Raw genomic sequence first — 20,880 nt, 5'->3', positions numbered from 1 at the left:
CAAAGGAAATATATGTAATATATAGCTCCTCACTTTTTTGTTTGGGTTCCTAGAATTGTTGTAGCTCACTTCCTAAAACATGGAAGTGTTCCCAGTATATTGAGGATAGCAAAAAGGAAATATGGAAAGAATTTGGGTCCTAGACATTGTTGATCTACTGATTAAACTAACTCTAGTTGTACTCCTGGAATTCTTTTTAGAAGGACTACTATGTTTTTAGAATTATATACTTATTTAATTTGAGGATTTTTCTTACTTGTGCTCTAATTCCCACCCAGCTTCACAGCTCATGCTTTACAATGTAATGATAAAATATGTCAAGATTTCACATTTGTGACAGTGTGCAGACTGTTTCAGTTGTCATCTAAGTATCATTTTTATTAGCATGTTTATAAAGTGACTTGATAGTGTCAGATGACAGACACTAAGTATAAAAATCATTTTCATTACTTAGTATTATAAGCACGACATCCAAACATAAAATCATAATTTGGGTAAAGCCTCGGGTATATTTAATGCTATCCTTGTGTTTACTGTTTTCTATTCACCTATTTTTTTGCTAGGCAGTTTTTATAAGATGCCTGGGTATGGATAAATCTTAATAGTGTATTTTCTCTGCTTTTTGAATTTGGTCAGAATACTCAATGCAATGGAGATTTTATTGCAATTATTTTTCAGAGATTAATCAAACTTTATTGCTGCACATGCAGACCTAGAAATTCTTCTGCTCTAGGTAAAATGTTCAAATGGGCTAATGTGGCAAATTGGCAAATTGAAATACATTAAATAAAGCAAAATAATATAGAGGTTGTTTTTTCACTAAATGTATATACAAATTCTTTTTCAGGTATTTTTAGTGTGCTTCTGAACATTGAAATTTTCCACGTGACTAAAATTGACAAAATATATGTAAAAATGACTAAAAAACTTGGAGATATTCTTGTAGATTTTTGCACCAAAAAGGAGAAAGCTGGGGGAATGGATCCCTCCTGAAATTCTTTACTATTTCATGACATGTATTAGACTCTGCAATTATCAACACTACACTGTTGTCTTATTAGGAGCTTTTTAGTGGCTGAAGAAAATGATTTGCTTTGACTGTCTCACTGTTTGAAAGAAAAGCGATTATAGAGGTTTTATACCTGTTTTGGTTCTGTCAAACTGGAAAGGGCACACTCCAGTCTCAAAAAGACTTTTTTTTTTTTTTTTTTTTTTGAAGGACTTACAAGCCAGAGCTCAATGTATGAGTTTGTTTCCAGACTTGAATTTCTCGAGTTCCAGAGAGACAGACTTCTATTAGGCCACCGGGCTAGCACAGCAATGTTTAGATATTATTTCAATCAAAGAACTGTGTTCCATTACCCTAGGATCTATGTCAAGCTGTGGATTAGGTTAAAAAACCAACAAAAGCTCCTGGTGGTTGAAAGATTATAAGTATTTTGCTACATTACTGCATTGCAGGCATGAGCACGTTCTTTCAGTGTTTTAGAGTTTCACAATGTTACAATTAATTAATTGTGTCTATCTAGCTAAAACACTAGTCGGAGTTACAGTCTGCACTTTTAATAAATCCTTTGAATTCCCTTGATCTTTCTTTCTTCTTATTCTCTCTGTGTACTGTAGTACAACTTTCCTAAACCCTTAAAACGTTGATTAATGGAATAAAGAATTAGATTCAAGATACCTGTTTTTGTTACTCTTCCATGCTTCTCTGCCATTTGGGTTACTTTCTAGATGTATCACAGCCTTTCTTACAAATGGTAAGTAAAAAGCCCCTGAAATTATAAATCATTACCATCCTTGCTAATTCAAAATCATTTATCCACAGTTGTATGTAACTAACCATTCACTATATATATTCAAATATAGTGTTTCTTTTCTAGAAATTAGTTGATGTCTCTTCATTTTTCCTCTGCTTTTCATTCTTCTGCTCCCCAATGGTACCATGTGTATAAATCAAGAAAAAAACTAAGGTAGGGCAATACAAATCATGTTTAGCAATTGCTGTTTTGACAATGACTTGTGTTTGTATCCTCAATATTTAGTGCATAGAACTTGACTTTCCCTCCCCCCACTCAGAATTCACATTAAATTGTCTTTAATCTCTGTATTTTCCACTTTCTCCTAAGTCTCTCTCACTGCTCTTGGCAAATACAGAAAAGAAGTAGAGCTACTGGTATAAACGTGCTTCATCCTTGACCCCAGGAGAACTCATTGCTTCCCAGCTGTGAGGAGTGTATTTCTTAGTAGGGAGCCTGGTCTTGCTTTCACCTGATGTTGCTGGTATAAGCAGCTATCATGTTCAGATTCAAAGGTGGCCAAGATAGCATCCCGAGGACATGTCCCTGGAATGAAGTAAAGCCCACTTCTGTCCAAATGCTGCCAGGTGGGAAGAGGGTTCGGTGCCCTGCTGAGTGCATTGTGATTTGTGGGTGGAATCTGGCAGGGGGTCCCCTTAGGAGCACAGAGCCTCTTTCCTTTTCTGTTTGAGAATATCTAAAGAAAGATGCAGAACATGGCTTCTTTTCTCACAGCTTATGCGAACTCTGTTGGTGGTGCAAGGATCTACCTTATTTATGCTGTGGTGTGGAGATAAAGATGTTGGAATTGAGTCCACAGTAACTTTTGTACTCAACACAGTGCCTCCTGGGAAAAAAAAAAAAAAAAGCATATTAGTTTAGATAGAACAACTTAGTTTATTTTCTTTACTGAAAAATACTGGGGGGAAGAGGTACTAGCTACAGGCAATTTTGAGTTGAGAGTATCAGCTAAAAGGACTTGTTTCTCCTAAAGATTTTAATTGCATGACAATAAAATGAATTATTTTGCTACTAGAGTTTGGTTTTGAAAATAAAAGGATTTTTATTTATTTATTTATTTTTTTTGCCTAAAATGGGGCAAACAGTTCGTAAATAATGTACTTATTTACAATGCATTTAATGGATATTAAGGCTACAATGGACTTAGTGTGGTAATGTGGAGATTATAAGGCTTCGTGTTTTGCTAAGCAAGAGACTATAATTTAAGAGTTAGATTTGTGGAGAATACAACATGCCTTCCTCCTCCCTTTTGTACTTTTACATTTAACTAGAGAGATTGTTCTCTAAGATTCAACACCTAAAGAATGCATTTTTTTATATTGTTCAAAGCTGACCTCTGCTTTTAGAAAAGTTTATCTGTACTTTTTCATCTGTTTAGAAACATACATTTTTGGTTAAAAGATCGAAGACAATCTCTCTTTGTCTTTTTTTTTTTTTTTTTCCTGAGCTAAGGAGGTTGAGATAAAAAAGAATGACTGCTTTAAAAGTCACACATGGCTGTAATTTAAGATTTTTTTCCTCTCATTGTCCGTAACAGTTGAAAGAAACCTTCAATGAAAGTTTATTAACTAGGCCAATGCCTGAGGCAATAAAGGTTCATTTATTACCAGTTTCTTGGCTGTTTTTCTTCTTCTATTTTTCGGTTAAACTCATAGCGTAAGATAATACTTCACAAAATTAAACCTTTGACCTTCTGTAGAGTTAAGTCTCCTTTGATTAGATAAAGTAACAATTTATGGTCCAGCATGAGGTTGCACATGAAATGAATAATGCAATAGACTCCGTGTGGACTGAGAATCTATTGCTTTTGAAAATTTGAATGCTGTTTAAAGGGGGGAAAGTCTGCTTAAGTGTGTTGTCTTTATGCAGTCTGCACTTTAGCCATATTTCAAAAGGCTTTACTTCCAAGACAAAGTTATGTTTGAATTTTCTAATTCTCTTAAGAAAGATGTATGGTAAAAATGCTGCAAAAAGCTTTGTAACTCTTTGTAGGACTGTCATATGAATGATTATGCCACACATTCCAGGTATTACAAAGGCTGAATTATAAAATTAAATAATCACATGAGAAAAATGACCACTGATTTCACAAATGGAGTTCTGTAATGAGGGGACAATCAGAATATTATATAATTTGTGAAAACATTAGAGGCCACTACCTTAATAGCATATCTTAAACCAAAATGATATTTAGTAACTTTTAACAATATATTTAGTAACTTTTAACAAGCAATATTACAATAATAAACAATAATAATAATAATAATAATAATAATAATAAAAGGAGACCAGGTTCTTAATTTTGAAATCAACCCATTAGGAATTCGGTTTCTGGTTATCATAATGTGGTAATCTTTGTGAATAACAATAATATTTTTAATTTTGTTTTGCTTAAGTCATGTTGTAAATTTGGAATGCCATAACTCATTGCCAAAAGAGTGATTGGATATGCTTCTTCAGGTATTTCTCTCATTTTTTCTATGTGTTGTTTTCAAAATTTTAGAAATTTCTCAGTTTGGGAAAACTGAGAAAAATCTCAGTTCTATCTGTGAAAATATTTCATTGGGCTTGCCTAATTACTACAGAATATATATACACATACTTTCAGACTCAGAATTGATATTTGTTTCTGTCTTCAGCTCAGGGAAGGTAGAGAAATGTGTACATAGCACAGGTCCGTGTTTCTCATAAAGCTGTTGTGATTAGCTGGTTGTTTAAATTACTAATTGACATGCAGGAGTTGAATGCTTGAGAGAAGTGTTTTAGTTTTAGTTTGGTTCTTTTTCAATTAGCTTAAATTATTTAAGGTGAATAAATCTACTGCAGTGATTTAGTTTCTTTTAATAGAATCTCATGGTACAACATAAATTAGGTCAAGAGAAGCCACTGGATCAGTGTAACTGCAGACTTTGCTCCTAAAATGAAGGAATGTAAGGAAAATTGAGGATTTGCTATGATTTACTTTTGTTTTGAAATAAGGTAAAAGGTTCTATCAGAATACACAAAAGACTCACATTTCTTGCCATGTTAGGAATTAAATGGTTCTTTCTGTTATAATGATTTTTGCAGCAAAAAAAGGAGAAATGAGTAATAACAACCATTGGTAGTTGTTCCTTGACATCCACCTGCTCTGTTTCTAGGTGAGCTGGGTTGAATATACTAATGAAACCTCAAAAGGGGAATAATTTTAAGGATAGATAGCCTTTGTTTCTTGAGAGATAAAGTATAAGGTTGCCTCAAAATCAGACAATTTAATTTGTCTATCACACAAAAAATAACTTTCCTATGATTACAGAGATGTGCCAACATAAGGTCTTCATCTGTTTAACATGCCACCGTCTAGGCGATGGCAACCCCATGAGACTATGAATTATAACCTATATTTCTTTTGCATCTTCCCTATCACATGGCAGTATATATTCTTCTAAATTAATTAATATTGTTCTTTCCTGTAATCCAATAAAAACTTCAACCAAAATCTTATTTTTCCAAATACTACAATTGGCCTATCACTGTTCACATTTTTCTTGTAACCAAATGAGGAAAATACCTACCTTTTAGGCTGATTATGGAGATTCAGAGATGTTGATATAAATGCTAGAACCTAATGACAAAAGGGTGAAGAATTTATTGCCTCAACTAGCCCCTCTTTTCCTGTTGTTATTCAGTGAATATGGCTGTCTATTTTTCCCAACCCAGACCTTGACCACTGTTTATGAAGTGTTTGCGTGTTTGTATGTGTTATACAATTACATTTCTTTCTTGAGTCTTTTCCTTGAAAAAAAAGTTTATACTCCTATATCAGAAAAAGTTTGTGGCTACATCCTTTCTGGTTACTTCTATCCTATTGGGTAACTGCCCCCATGCGAGACTTTCCTGTAAAAAATGGCCACCTCTGTGACACTTTTTTTTTTTCTTATTTCCTCTCCCCTTTTCACCAACAACCACATGCTATGTGAATTCTAGAAAAAGGAAAAAAGAGACTTATTGAAGTATCAAAGGATTTAGGAGAGGATTTACATGGTGTTGAGAAACATAGGTGAACATTTGGGGAGATTATTCTTAGGCTAAGATGCCAATGAGGTGACTCCCTTGCAGGAAATTAAATTTATGACACCATTTTTTTCTTTTCACTTATTATACTGCCTGAACTGTCACCAATATATTGACAAGTAGCCTTTTTAAAAAACATCCTTTCAGAATGTCACACACTGTCAGTTATTCTCAGGCTAGTAAGAGGCACCTGCTTGGAGTTAATGCAATGAGTAATTTGGGATGATGAGTCATGTGAGTAGTAAAAAAGAATTGGGCCTTAGACAAACACGAGGACATCTAATGAGCAGTTTATTGGAGATGGAATAATAATAATGAGAAGAGTTCTTTAAAGATAGAGTCAAAGTTTACGTATTTCAGTATAGAGGGAAAATAAGTGTTTGCTCTTCTCTTTTCTCTTGTTGTGCTATATTTAAAATATAGGAGTCAACCTAATATAAATAATGTATTTTACACATAGTCTAGGTTAAAAGTTTTGTGCACAGTTAAAATAGAAAGACCATTGCTTCTGTGGCAGATATATTTTAAGTTCTATGAAACTGATTTACAAACATTTTGGTCAGGTTTCTAAGTGAAATCAGCTTATACTGGTGACATCTGGTTGTCTGTAACCTTGCCTCCCTATGCAATCTATAAGCTACTTGAGCAAAGGGGATTCTTTTTCTTTCAATGATTTTGTAGTTTACTGTATTCTGTACTTTTTACATTTATTGACAGAGTCAGTGTGGTCAATGCTGAACTGGGAGTTAAGGGAATTGGGATTACTCTATCATTATTTAATGGTGTGACTTTATAGAAATGATTAACCTCACTGCCCCTAAGTTTCATCTTCAGTAAAATAAAAGGGTCACATTAGATAGTCTTTCTCATTTCCATGCTTTAGAATTCTAGACCCCAAGTGGCTGTTAACTATTTTTCTAAAGGCAGTAATGTTAACAGATGGAGTAAAAGTGAGAGTTACATATTCAAGACCTTTTTGTGCCAAGTTCACTTTTCATAAATTACCTATTTTCTTATTTTAAACGATAGTAATTTAAAAATTTTAATTAATTGTGTTTCAGCGTGATTCTGTGTTAGTGGTCAGAAGCTGAGTGTTTCAAAAACTTCCATGGAAATTCCTCAGTGATTTAATACATGACCAAATGACATACCCATGATATTCCCTCCACCAACTTACTACTGCTGTTACTTCCTTCACTCGAAGAGACTGATTTTAGGCTGTTCAGAACAAAAAGACTAAAGTTGATGCCTATTTGATTTATTAGCATTATCAATATTATAATAAACCCTTTCCATATATTTCTCCTAATTAGTGGATGTTTTTGTTAATCCAAACATTTTTAAAATCTAATTAAATCAATTGAAAAACTGAAAACTGGTATAGAGAGTGTTTCCATTAATGGCCTCAAAGATCAATTTTCTTTTCTCTGCAGAATATAAATGTGTTTTAAAGGGCAAGGAAAGTCAGTCTAATGGACGTTGGGAGACAAATTCACATTCAAAATCTTCAGTCTACCCTGATTCACAATTAAATTACTTATTCTTGTTGCTTATAATTTCTGTTGTTTAACCATTCAAGGGTGAGGACAGGTATATTTCAATCACAATCTTCCTTTATTTAGAAAGTATTGAAAAAATAAATAACTGTGAAAATTAGTGTCAGTTTTTTAGACAGCTGGTATTTAACTAAAGATAGGAAGAAAATGGAGGGTTGGGTGGGGGGAATAAGGTACTGGTATTTTCAAATTGTTATATTGAGCCAAAAGTTCTTCTAAGACTTGGAGTGATTTCAACTGAGTTGTAATTCAAACTTATATGGAGCTTACAATGCACCTTCAACAGAGTTTTGCAAAGAGTCTATAAGAACTGTCAGGAGCAGAAAGATTACTTCACAGTAATGACTGTTGAATTGAACTATGCTTTTTGATGTTTTACTTTCTGAATTGAATTGTTGGACAAGATTAATTGCACACAGTGAGAGTTTTAAATGAATGGCCATGTAAAGCATTAAGTTTCTCTGTATGCCACTTGGGGGGAAAAAAGCCAGAAGGTTTAAATGAATAAATGCATTTAATGCACAAAATGCCTGGGCTAATTTTAAAACTCCTTTACTAACATCCTTTATTGAAAATAGAAACCCACTTTATTCATCTGTCTTGGTTATATTGCTGTGGTTGAAGTAATTTAATATTCCTGCTTTCCACTAATCTTCTAGTTCAACAGAAGTAAACAATAGGTTTCATAAATTAAAAATACACTCTTCTGAACATGCTTATAAGATTAAAAAAAAACAAGGCAGTAAACATTTATGACTGAAACAAACTAGATTGTTCAAATACTGCCATGATGTATCATGTATATCAATATGGCACTGTTATCAGTTAGAATGCAAACAAGGTTTTAAATGATGTGCCCCTTCATTTCAGCTGGAGAATCCGCTTCACACCATCTGCCTATCAGATGGTTAGGAACCAGGACTGCGTATTAATGCCACATGTTCGATTTTCCTCCTTCTTGTAATGGTTAGATTCATATTGCTAATAGCTGTGCATGAGCACTGTCGATGAAATTTCTGTGACGGTGGAGTGATGAGATATTTATAAGCCTCCTGTCTCCCTGAATAATCAGTAGGAAGAATGCCAGACATAAATAACTTATCAATTCCAGAATATTAATAATAACTACCATTGGCTATAACCTACTACATCTTTAAAATGGTTTCTTCTAAATTTGGGTAAAGTGACATAGACTAATAAAAAAGTCTGTCATATGGAAGCTTTGACTGCTTACTATCTCTTGCATATAACTCATTTTATTTAACCGTTATGTTTTAGGAAATACGTTTTATATGGAATGTGATGTAAAAGTAGACAACATATCAAACATTTGGAAGTCATCTTGATGTCTTTGAAACCAAAGATCAAAGATTGGACCTTTCAAGTTAATGAGCAAACAAACAGATCAGAGAAAGAATTTGACAGCAATATGTCTCTTTTATTGATATTTATAATCTATAGTTGTAATCTACTCTTTATCACAAGAGGTACTAACTTATTTGAAATAAATAGAATGAGGATATTTTTCTTTTCTTTTAGAAAGTGTGATCAGGATCGTATACGGCATTTGAAAGATTTAAAGGCTATATTGATAAAAGTTGAAAGCAGAAGAAAAATGCTATCTTTGCAAAGTAAAATAAGACTCTTAAGTGGTGGCAATGCCTGCTTCTCTTCCAAAGATAAACCCATGGATTGGTTTTAGGATATTGAATTTGAAGTAGGGAAGGCTTTGTATCAATATAGCACAGAGTGGAGATTTAGTGATTTTAAGATAAATATGATCAATGTAGACTACTAAATGAAATGTTTAGATGGAAACATGGATTTTAGATTTCCATTTGTCAAATGGCTAAATTCTCACTCTACGCTGTTAGGTAGCTTTTGTCATAGTTGTATTTTTGTGAGTAACTGGACAAAGGTAAAAACTAAACAGAAGGGCATTATGGATATTCTGGTTACTTGATAATATTTACTACCATTTTGCGGAGGCTTAGTATGTGCTCATGCTGTTGCATATATTATTTTGCCTTTATTCTCTACAACATCCCTATCATGTCAGAATTGATATCTCTGTTTTAAAGATGGGAATTTTGAAGCCTTGGGAATTATATAACTTGCAGCAGTATCCCAGATAAATTTGATGCATGTTGTCCAAAGTTTATATGGCTTTTTAGAGTGCGTATTGTTTTTTAAGCATCATGTATTTACTCCCTATATGATAGTAGTTTAGATAACTAGTAATTTCCATGACAGTCACTTATTCAACTAGAACTTTATTTTATTTTATTTTTTTAAAGATTTTATTTACTTATTCATGAGAGACAGAGAGAGAGAGAGAGAGGCAGAGACAGGCGGAGGGAGAAGCAGGCTCCATGCAGGAAGCCTGATGTGGGACTCTATCCCAGGACTCCAGGATCACACCCTGGGCTGAAGGCGGTGCTAAACTGCTGGGCCACGGGGCCTGACCTCAACTAGAACTTTAAAGATTTTAGTAGAGTGTCAAAAAATGAAAGTAGAGGAAATATATGAGCCAAGTTAAGAATAAAATAAACTTGTAACAATATGCAATTAATAAAATAATATAGAATTTTCTCTGAAGGAGCAGAGCAGAATGAAGCTCTCAGCATGTGTTTGTATTATAACTCAGACAATAATATGAAAGCCTATGTTTTAAAATTCTTTGTAAGAATCTATTTATTCTTTTATAATATAAATGTAGAGCTTATAGACATTTAACAGGAAAGAAGAAGAAACCTAAATATTTTTGTATGATATAAGGCTTATGGTCTTTAACCTAATTTTGATGTACAATCCCTTTCCTGAGGGCCAATTGGAGGTCTCGGAGTATACAAACTATGACTTACTATCTTTCCTCTGAAGAAAAATGTCTTTTTTTTAAACAAAATATTTCTCAATCCATTATTCTATTAGTGTGAAATAAATGTTAAGTATACATGTAAGTTTCTCCCCTGTTAATTACATTGGATTTAAGATCTTGTGAAGAAAATGAAATTATATAATGTTTAACTTCGAGTTTAGTATATGTTTTTGTTTTGGCATATGAGATATTTAAATGTTCTTTGAGAGTATAAAAAGTAAGTTTGGTGAGGTAAAATAGGTGGGTTAATCATTCCTTAGTATAAGAGATTATTTTTTCCTTCATCATATAATCAAACACACACGCATATTTGTAATTTTTCTCTCAATGAGAGAAGGAAATCTGGTGAAACACTTATCAGTTAAAGAACCAGGAGTGATAACCCAAGCTGTTTTAGGAACAGTTGCTGTACATGCCAAATAGATTCATACATGTAAGTGGTTGCTGGAGCTAATAATGGGCATGATTGCTGCATCAGTAACACACAGAAGTGCCACATTACCTGGCTGGCCTTTCTGCTTCTGCTGTGGCAGACTTAAGGCACAAGAAGACTTATTTTGACAAAAGTCTACATCCCACTAGAGCAGTATGTCTCACATTCTGATTCCTTGGTTGAACCTGATTTTATGTTTTAACAAGTTCCCTTGTTGATTCTCAAGCATAGTCACTTCTGAAAACAACTGTAATGATGATCTGCTTGGTTAGTAAACTTTTATTGTAAGATGCAGACATACTTTAGTGTAAATTACTGTCATCAAATAATCTAAGGGCAGTGTATCAACCTGTTTGTTACCTGTAAAGGTAAAAACACTGATTCCTCAATCCATCCCAGACATTGTCTCTGAATATGTCCCTGGGAAAGATAATCTCAAACTTTACCATGCAAGGCACCTGGATTTGATGTTGACTATCACTTTGAGAAACACTAAATTACCTAGTTCTGAGATAAAAATGGTTCGTCTTGATTGGGAAGAGTTAAAACAATGGCAGATTTGCAATATAATGTACTTGAGGGTGGGATACTGAAGGAGGACATAACAAAAATCTCTGTGGGGATGCTTTGATGGCTCAGTGGTTGAGCATCTGCCTTTAGCTCAGCGAATGATCCCAGGGTCCTGGGATCGAATCCCTAGTTGGGCTCCCTGCAGAGAGCCTGCTTCTCCCTCTGCCTATGTCTCTGCCTCTCTTTGTGTGTCTCTCAGGAATAAATAAAATCTTAAAAAATAAATCTCCATGAATCTGAGGCAAGGGGAAAAGCGCTCTGAGAAAAGGATGAGGCAGGGAGGTAAACGTACATGGTAAATGTCACGTACAAAATCTGGCTTGAAAGAAGGAATATAGCCCCTTAGAGGAAGTGTGAGAAGGCTGAAATGTCTAGAGCACAGACAGCAAGTAGACAATTCTTGGTTACATGAAAATGTTTTCACAGTCTGAGTTCTCTATAAGTAGAACAAAAGCTAGAGGTATTTTTTGAACTTATACTTTTTCTTTCAAAGACAACTTCATTTTGGAACAAAATATACAATGATACCTCTTTCTAAGAGCAAGTTGGAGGGGATTTGAGAATTACATCAGAGATTTGAAAGGGCCATTGAGAGGCCAACAGAAAGTACAATAAATACAGAGGGCGGGTGAGCCTTTTGTGATTTTTTTTTTTCCAGCCTGAGGCAGATGTGGCTTGGGAGAGTCATGTGTTGCATTAAATTCATGAAATTTGCTACTCCTAGTATATTCACATTGATTGTAACATCAACATAATGCTTTAAATTACTTACATAGATGTTGTTAAAATAGTGACCGTATTTCTCCTATGGCTGTCCAAGTGATCTAGTTTCAGAAGTGTTTTTTCATTCAGTGAGAGTTTGTGGCAGGCACTGTGGTAGGTGTTTGGGATACATATATTAGGGTGTATTTCTGTCCTTTTGGTGTTATAACCTAGTTATAGGAGCTAGTCTTTTTTTTTTTTTTTAATAGGAGCTAGTCTTTTTTTTTTAAATATTCTTTTTTTTAATTTTTATTTATTTATGATAGTCACAGAGAGAGAAAGAGAGAGAGGCAGAGACATAGGCAGAGAGAGAAGCAGGCTCCATGCACCGGGAGCCCGATGTGGGATTCGATCCCGGGTCTCCAGGATCGCGCCCTGGGCCAAAGGCAGACGCCAAACCGCTGCGCCACCCAGGGATCCCAGTAGGAGCTAGTCTTAAACCTACCCTTCCCCCTATGGTAACCACCCTTCCACCCCTCTACCCCCCACCTAAGAAGCATTAAAGAATTCAAGGGACTGAGTTTCTCTTCTCAGATGGCATACTGAAATGACTTGGGGAACAATGAAATGAACCCCAAAACATACAGATGCAGGAGTCCCAGACAGAATGTCCTATGGTAGGACTCAGCAATTTGCATGGCTCAAAACCTCCATAGGTGATTCTGCTGCACAAAGAATGGCAAACTCACGTAGAGCAGGTTGAGAACACAAACGAGTGGATGGCTAGCTTTCCTCTTGAGGAGTAGGTAAGGTAATCTCTTGAGAAATGAATTTTGAGATGATTCTTTTTTTTTTAAATTTTTTATTTATTTATTTATGATAGTCACACAAAGAGAGAGAGAGAGAGAGAGAGGCAGAGACATAGGCAGAGGGAGAAGCAGGCTCCATGCACCGGGAGCCCGACGTGGGATTCGATCCCGGGTCTCCAGGATCGCGCCCTGGGCCAAAGGCAGGCGCCAAACCGCTGCGCCACCCAGGGATCCCTTGAGATGATTCTTGAAATGTTGATTGCTGTTTCCCAGGTAGATTGAAGAGTCAGGAACTTGAGTCTGCTACTCCTAGAGCATAATTTTTAAGCCATCAGATAATGGATATCCTGGCCAGTCTGTGGCAGGGATAGGAGAGCTTTTCTAGAAATGGGAACACATGAAAATCTGGCTTGAAAGAAGGAATATAGTCCCTGAGAGGAAGTGGGAAAAGGCTGAGTGTCTAGAGCACAGAGAGCAAGTGGGGCCTGAGGAATGGATGATGCTACACAGGTAGGAGAGGGACTGAGCATGAGGGTCCTGACAGCTGTGTTGAGCACCCTGCTTCCTCCTAAGAGCCGGCATTGAATTTCATGACTGGATTTTCCTTCCTACAAGATTTTTTTAAAAGATTTTATTTATTTATACATGAGAGACACAGAGAGAGACAGAGACATAGGCAGAGGGAGAAGCAGGCTCCCTCTGGGGACCCTGATGTGGGACTCAATCCCAGGTCCTTGGGATCACAACCTGAGCCAAAGGCAGATGCTCAACCATTGAGCCACCCAGGTATCCCTCTTCCCACAAGATTATGGTGACTGTTGTGGTGAGATTGGAAGTGGAGAAAGTGGAAACTCTTGAGAGGCTGTTGCAGGACTCCATTGAAAGAAAGATGCCAGCTGGCACAAGAGGGAGTTGAGGAAACGGAAAAAAATGGCCTGAATTTAAAAGCTAGAATTAGAATTGTGAGCCAGGTGAGTTAGGAACTAAAATCAGCAACTGCTGAAAATGTCAGAGCTTTTTTCCTGACTTCATTAAAGTGACTAAAAAAATCAGTGTAAGTATTATATAGTTCAGTTATAGCACATATGAGTCATGTGCTTCCAGTAGTCGTGTCTCCCCTCCCCCTCTAATCTGCAGTCTCCTTCTCCCAGTTTGGTCAGCCACTGTCTGGAAGCAGATGATCCTCCTTCTGGCAAATCATCAGAAGGTCCATAGTAACCAACACTATGTCATAGTACCTATGTCATTCCCCTCACTCTGTCTCATCACATGGGTATTTATCATCTCACATCATCACAAGAAGGGTGAGTGCAGTATGATGAGATATTTTGAGGGAGAAAGACAGAGACCACATTCACCTTTTATTATGGTATGTTCATTATAATTGTTCTATTTTATTGTTAATCTCTTACTTCCTAATCAATACATTAAACTTTGACATTGGTACATAAGTATAGAAAAAAACACAGTATGTATAAGGTTCTGCACTATCTATGGTTTCAGGTATCCAATGGGGGTCTTGGAACCTATCTCCCGTGGATAAGGGGGGAACCACTGTGTATCTTTTGAAATTTTTCTTAGAAATGTAAAACTATGGGGATAGATTGTCAAGTGGATACATAGGAGAGTAGCATAAATAAGATTAGATAAGGGACGTCTGGGTGGCTCAGTGGTTTGGTGCCTATCTTTGGCCCAGGGTGTGATCCTGGAGTCCTGGGATCGAGTCCCACATCAGGCTCCCTGAGTAGAGCCTGCTTCTCCCTCTGCCTGTGTCTCTGCCTCTCTCTCTCTGTCTCTCATGAATAAATAACTAAAATCTTTTAAAAAATCAGATAAATAAAATTATGAAAAATATTTTTAGAAGTCAAGGGTTCATGTCATCAGGTAAGGAGAAGTAAGATTCTTCTAGCTAAGGGGGCTATGGCCAGTCCGCCAAATCCTGCAGGAATCATAGATATGAATGGACTTTTTGAGGAAGTAGAATGCAGGGCATGCCTAATGTTTAACAACATGATATGGCTAGGGATGCCTGGGTAGCCTAGTTCATTGAGTGTTTGACTCCTGATTTTAGCTCAGGTCATGATCTCAGAGTCCTGAGATCGAGCCCCACGTGGGCTCAGTCAGAGCCCACCTAAGGTTCTTTCTCCCTCTCCTTCTTCCTCTACCCTATGCTCTCCCTCACTCAAAACAAAACCTATTTGCATGATCTATCTCATTTAATCCTCATGTTATCCTTTTGTGAGTAGAATGACTTTACAGATGAGGAAACCATACTCAAAAAGACTTTATGGCTTAAGGCTACACCATATATAGTTATATTTCATGCTACTGAATTTGATTCAGATCTGTATAGTAATAACAATCACATCTCAAGTTGTAGTTTTATTTTCCTTATTTGAATGCTATGAACAAGATTTACCTGCCACATAAAAGCAAAGATAAAGGCCTTGCAAATGTCATAAATTAGAGATGGGACCACACCAGGCAATGACAGGATGGGGCATGTGGGATGGTTAAATTTTTGACGAAACAAAATTGAGGAAGAGAGTGTTGCTGGGAAACACAAGGACAAGGAGAATTTTAACAGGAAAGAAAATGTTCTGAAACACCTTTGAAGGAAATGAGTAACTGGGGAGTAAATTCAATCATAGGAAGATGAGAGAATCAGTTCAAGTTGGGACTTAAAAGGCAACAAATGTACAGTCTAGACCCTGATGAATTATTTGAATTTACATCAGTGCCTTTTTAGAGGGTAGTTACCAGTTTTTCACTCAAAGATCCATTCTGAAAGTCTTGTTGCATTGGGGAGAAAGTTGTCAAGGCCTCTTTGGTCTGATCTGAAGGAGAGGTGAGCTCTTCTAGCCTCTAAAAAATAGCAAGATTTCTAGGTGGGAAAAAAAGACTTTCTGAGGTTGTAACTTATTTGCTGTAGTAACCAGAAGTGATGATTAGTGGGGAGGAAAAGAAGAGAGAGGTGTTCAGTCTCTAATCCACCAGCTGGGAGTGGAAATAAATCACACAGATAAATTCAACCTGAGTTGAAGCACTATAGTTAGAAACTCTGAAGCAGCCATAGCAAAAAGAATATGGAGAGTGGGGATCTATATCCTTTCCTAGACTGTAAAAGTTTTAGAATTAGGAGAAATTATTCAGATATTGCTGTGTCTGTCATTTTGCAGATGAGGGATGCCAGTATGAAGTGAACTGACCTGGTAAAAGTTCACACATTTAAGAAAAACAAACCACTCCCATGCTCCAGAAGCTCTGCTATCTATAGCCTGTACCTAAAGCATGGCTCTAGCTTTCTGTTCTACCGTAATCTGGCCTCAAATTCTATTTCTAATCTCAGGTCCACTCCTACCTCCTGTTCTCTGGATGAATAGTAGCGAATTGTTTCCAGACTAACATGGCACAGTGGTTTAAAGTGTTCGCTCTGGGACTAGACTGCTGTGGGATGAGAAGTTAGGGACGGGAGCTGTGGGGCAAGGTTATTCCAAAGGGAATGAATGTGTGAAAGCACAAGCTTCAAGAGGCAGGGCACGCATGCGTTTTGGTGGCATGTTCAGATAGCTGGAGGGTGGCCTGAGGATGAGGAAATGGAGCAGGTAGGTAGGTTTGCACTTTCTAATAAAAGGTTTGTGAATTAAGCTAAACAGTTCAGAACCCCCACCCACACCCCACACCCCAGGTAGTTGCAGATGATTTGAAGCAGGGAGTAACATACTCAAATTGGTTTGTTTGAGAGGGAATCCTGGATGCTTTTCTACCTCTGTACTCCTATGTATGAATTATGTTTCTGCTAATATTTAATTTGGGAGTTGAGAGTGCTTTCTACCCATCATATCAATTTTGTTTCATTGGCTAGTCAGGAATGAACATAGGTTATCAGAGTGTTTCATAGAGGAATCAAATATTCTAGTATGTTTGTATGTGTGCTCTATAAAGTACATGGACTATTACATGAAAGATCTGCATTTGAATTACCTTGTTTTTAATTTATTCTTTTAAGGTCTGACAGCAGCAGCCGCAGCAGCTGCCGCTGCTACCAACGCAGCCATTGCCGAAGCAATGAAGGTGAAAAAAATCAAATTGGAAGCCATGAGCAACTATCATGCCAGTAATAACCAACATGGAGCAGATTCTGAAAATGGGGATATGAATTCAAGTGTTGGTAAGTTGTATATTCACAGAAACTTTTGTGATCATGTGGCTACCAAATTACTTTCTTTTCCAGGACAAAACTATCAGGTCCCCATTCAAGAAGCTGGTACTCTTAGCTTAGAAAACAGTGTATATACCATTTGCACCTCTAACAACATGTACTCTGAAAAAATAATTAACAACATAATTTTTAAATATAGGACCAACTTTATATAGGCAACTTCTAACAGCATTCAGTTAGCATCTTTCATAATACAATCAAGTTTTAAAAATCAGAATCTTAATTTAGTGTAGTTTTGTTTTCATAGAGATGTGTGTGAGTAGGTGGGGAAGAGCAGAGGGAGAGAGAAAATCTTAAGCAGGCCGCACTCCCAGTGCGAAGCCCCACATGGGGCTCTACCTCAGGACTCTGAGATTGTGACCTGAGCCAAAATCAAGAGTTAGACACTTAACCCACTGAGCTACCCAGGTGCCTCAATAATCAGAAATTTAAAATATTGATTATATCAGTGTCTTTTTAGAGGGTAGTTATCAGTTTTTTACTCAAAGATCCATTCTGAAGATCTTGTTACATTGGGGGGAAAGGTAAAGTGACAAAAATATTTACAGACAAACCCATACTTTACCTTTTTAATTCCTCATGGATTTGTTATCAAATAAGTTTTCATCAGCAACAGAACATATAAACTCAACTCTTTCATGTGCTGCCGAGAATAAGAATTATGTGAGAATTCTTTCTGTATATAACCATTACCAATTTCTCTCATTGTAAATGTACTACTTTAATTTCTGTTGATTTTTTTTTTCCGTTCTTGAAATGTGGAAAAAGAGATGAAAAGTTAATAGTCACTGTTTAAACCAAAACCAACAGCTTTCTCTTTGCAGGACTCATTTGGGTAGTTCGTTTTTTCAAACACAACTTCACATATATGGTTTAACTTTTATATTGATGGTATCTCAAGCATCTGTGTGTTGGTGAGATAAAACATTGTATTCTGCTACTGCACTGTATTGTTTCTCTTTAAAATGTAGAAACCATGCTCAAAATATATTTAGGAGGAGAAATTTAGCTATTCTAAGATAGTGTAAGATACTATATCCAACATATGTTCATGAAGGACACAGTAATTCAGGGCAGTTCAATTATATTTTCTTTTCCATGCAGTGTTTTAATAGATTATTTCTTTTTTTTTTTTATTAATTTTTTTTTAATTTATTTTACGATAGTCATACAGAGAGAGAGAGAGAGAGAGAGGCAGAGATACAGGCAGAGGGAGAAGCAGGCTCCATGCACCGGGAGCCTGACGTGGGATTCGATCCCGGGTCTCCAGGATCGCGCCCTGGGCCAAAGGCAGGCGCCAAACCGCTGCGCCACCCAGGGATCCCTAATAGATTATTTCTTTAGATAAAAAGCAGCTCTCTCCTTTCTGTCCAATATGACATATAGTTAAAGGTATGTGAAAAAATACTATGGATTGTAGTAATCATCATTCTTACAATGGGATACATCTTCCATGGGAGCACACACTAGATATGAATGATAGAGTAGGGAGTAATTGTCAAATATATGTCCAATACACAAAATACCATTGCTTCAGTGATGCCAAAGGGTAGTTTCTAATAGAGTAGAAAAGGGGAAAGCAGAATTTTTCCATAGCACTACACAAGGGAAATAGAAGAGGGGTGGCAATAACGGGTTCAGTTTGAGAATAGGTTATAAAGAAGATGGTGGCAATTCTTAGAAGGATGAAAAGATATGAAAAAGAGCCAAAGCTATGGCTCTACAGCTGGATGGGATGAAGGAAAACATGAGTGCTTGCATTTCTGGTGCTCCTACGGGGAGGATGGAGGACTGTGGGTTGTTAAGGTCATGGTTCACACACATAAATTCAGACTTTTGAAAATTAAAAACAGTTTTGAAGTAAAATGAATGAATTATAATATCCCTATTAGAACTATTAAGTACATGTTTGTTTGTTTGTTTTAAATAAGCAGTCTTTTTCTTTGGCCTATAAAATAGAACAAAATTAGACACTTTTAAAAACAAGTAATTGGCTACTATAAATTTTAGTGACCATTGTACAACAGTCTGGGTGTTTTCAAAATTTTAGAAGGATAAGAGTTTAATGCAGACTGTTCTTAATAGTTGGTGTTAAGAGGAGGAATATTTAAATTAGGCAATTTAATAACATTGAAAACAAAAGATATTAAAACATGATATCTCTCTTTGAATTTCCTGAGCAGCAGAGCAGAAGTTGACTTTGGAAAATCCAATAGGTATAAGATAAGGAGAACATGGCTCATAATTAGGCATTGACATACATTTCATATTTGCTATTATAGAATAATATTTGCCTGCTGACCAAATTGAGGTTTACCTTAATTGTTTTTGGTACATAGGCTACCATAATGACTTAAAAAAGAAACAATTTGATTTTTCTTTTGTGTTCTAGTTGGCAGAAATCACTTTTCTTCCATCAAGGTATTTAGTTGGCAATTTATATTGCTTTTTGGTTTTGACCCCCACCAACTGACTCCAGTTTGAATCAGGAGCAGAAATTTATTTGAATTTTCCTACAGAGTCTTAATATTTTTAGAGTGCATTAACATTGATGTCATTGCCAGTCCTTGAGGCATGTAGATCATTTCTGTTAGATGTCAGTAACTAGTTTGGGGGTAAATGTTATCCTTGTCATTTTTATTCTATTCTCACATGCCACAGTCCTCTAAGAATTTATGATTTATTATCTTTCCAGAACACCCTCTCTTCCTTTCCTAGAGATCAGGGAAAGAAGGTTTGGTGGAAGGGTTGGGTAAGGAAGGTATAGGGGACTGGTGGGTACAAACCAAAGTAGTTGTTGAATTGGGCAGTCGCTTTATATGCATCCGCACCCCCCTTCTTTTTTCATTCTGACAATAGTGCCTGCCTCTTGGTAAGTGTTGAGCAATTACCTGCTCTGTGACTTTGAGAAGTTATCTAAACTTTCTGAGCCTAACATTGCATGTCTGGAAAATGGCATAATAATATCAAATCATGAGAATGAAAGAAGATCCTGTTTGTCAAGTGTTTATTTACTACAATGTCTGCTTATCACATTGTTTGGTCACCAGTATGGTTAGTCATATTGGTACTGCTTTTGCTATTATTATTATGTTTCCAAATCTGCCTCCTGAAAATGACCTTTTTCCTCTTTTTTACAATCATTAACTATTTCCCTTTCTGTTTTCCTATTCTCTATTTTCCTATTTGTTAAATTGCAGGCCTGTGAGTAAATTTGGGGGGAGTTATTGTATCACTTGGTTTTTGTTGTGCCTTTGATTTTAACCCATTCTAGTTACACAAAATAACTGTAATCTAGTCCCAGAACTCAGGGGGCATACAGTCCATGGGAGGGATGGCTATGTAAGCAGGCAGTCAAAACAGGATATGCTAGATCCAGGAGCATCAGCTAGCACAAGGTGCTTAGGAAGTGGCACTGAAGCATATGAATTCCAGAAGGAATCCCAAGAATCTCAAAGGCCTATATTTCAGAATACAAACTTACTGCTCTCATGAATCTATCAATTGTCTCTTTGAAAGAGTGAAACCCCTCAGAGAGGTGCTACTTATGTGATGTATTGTTGCTGCTCAGCCCTGCCCAAATACAGTGACATTTTTGAAATCAATTCAGGTTTTCTTCTTTTTCTTGTACTCATCTGGCTCACAAGTTATCTTAAACATTTTAGGTTCTCCTGTGTAGGAACACTGCACACCCCCCCCAACCCCCACCCTCCACCCCGCTTGTAAGTAAATCCTTACTGCCTCTGGAAACAGATTTTGTGTTTGTTTGGTTTGGTTTGATTTGACTTAGTGAGGCGAAGAGGCATTTTTATTACACATGACTCCTTCCAGTTCTTA

General features: G+C 36.4%; 1 protein-coding gene across 1 annotated transcript in view; it reads left to right on the top strand.

Annotated features, from left to right (window-relative positions):
* The window catches only part of DACH1 (dachshund family transcription factor 1), a 425,270-nt gene that overhangs the window by 218,131 nt on the left and 186,259 nt on the right, over positions 1–20,880 (top strand). The window contains 1 exon segment of the mRNA XM_055335915.1: positions 16,831–16,992. Within this exon segment, the coding sequence (XP_055191890.1) occupies positions 16,831–16,992 (162 nt within the window).

The sequence above is a fragment of the Nyctereutes procyonoides genome, unplaced genomic scaffold, assembly GCF_905146905.1.
Source record: "Nyctereutes procyonoides isolate TBG_1078 unplaced genomic scaffold, NYPRO_anot_genome, whole genome shotgun sequence".
Lineage (NCBI taxonomy): Eukaryota > Metazoa > Chordata > Mammalia > Carnivora > Canidae > Nyctereutes > Nyctereutes procyonoides.
This window is presented reverse-complemented; position numbering and strand designations above follow the sequence as displayed.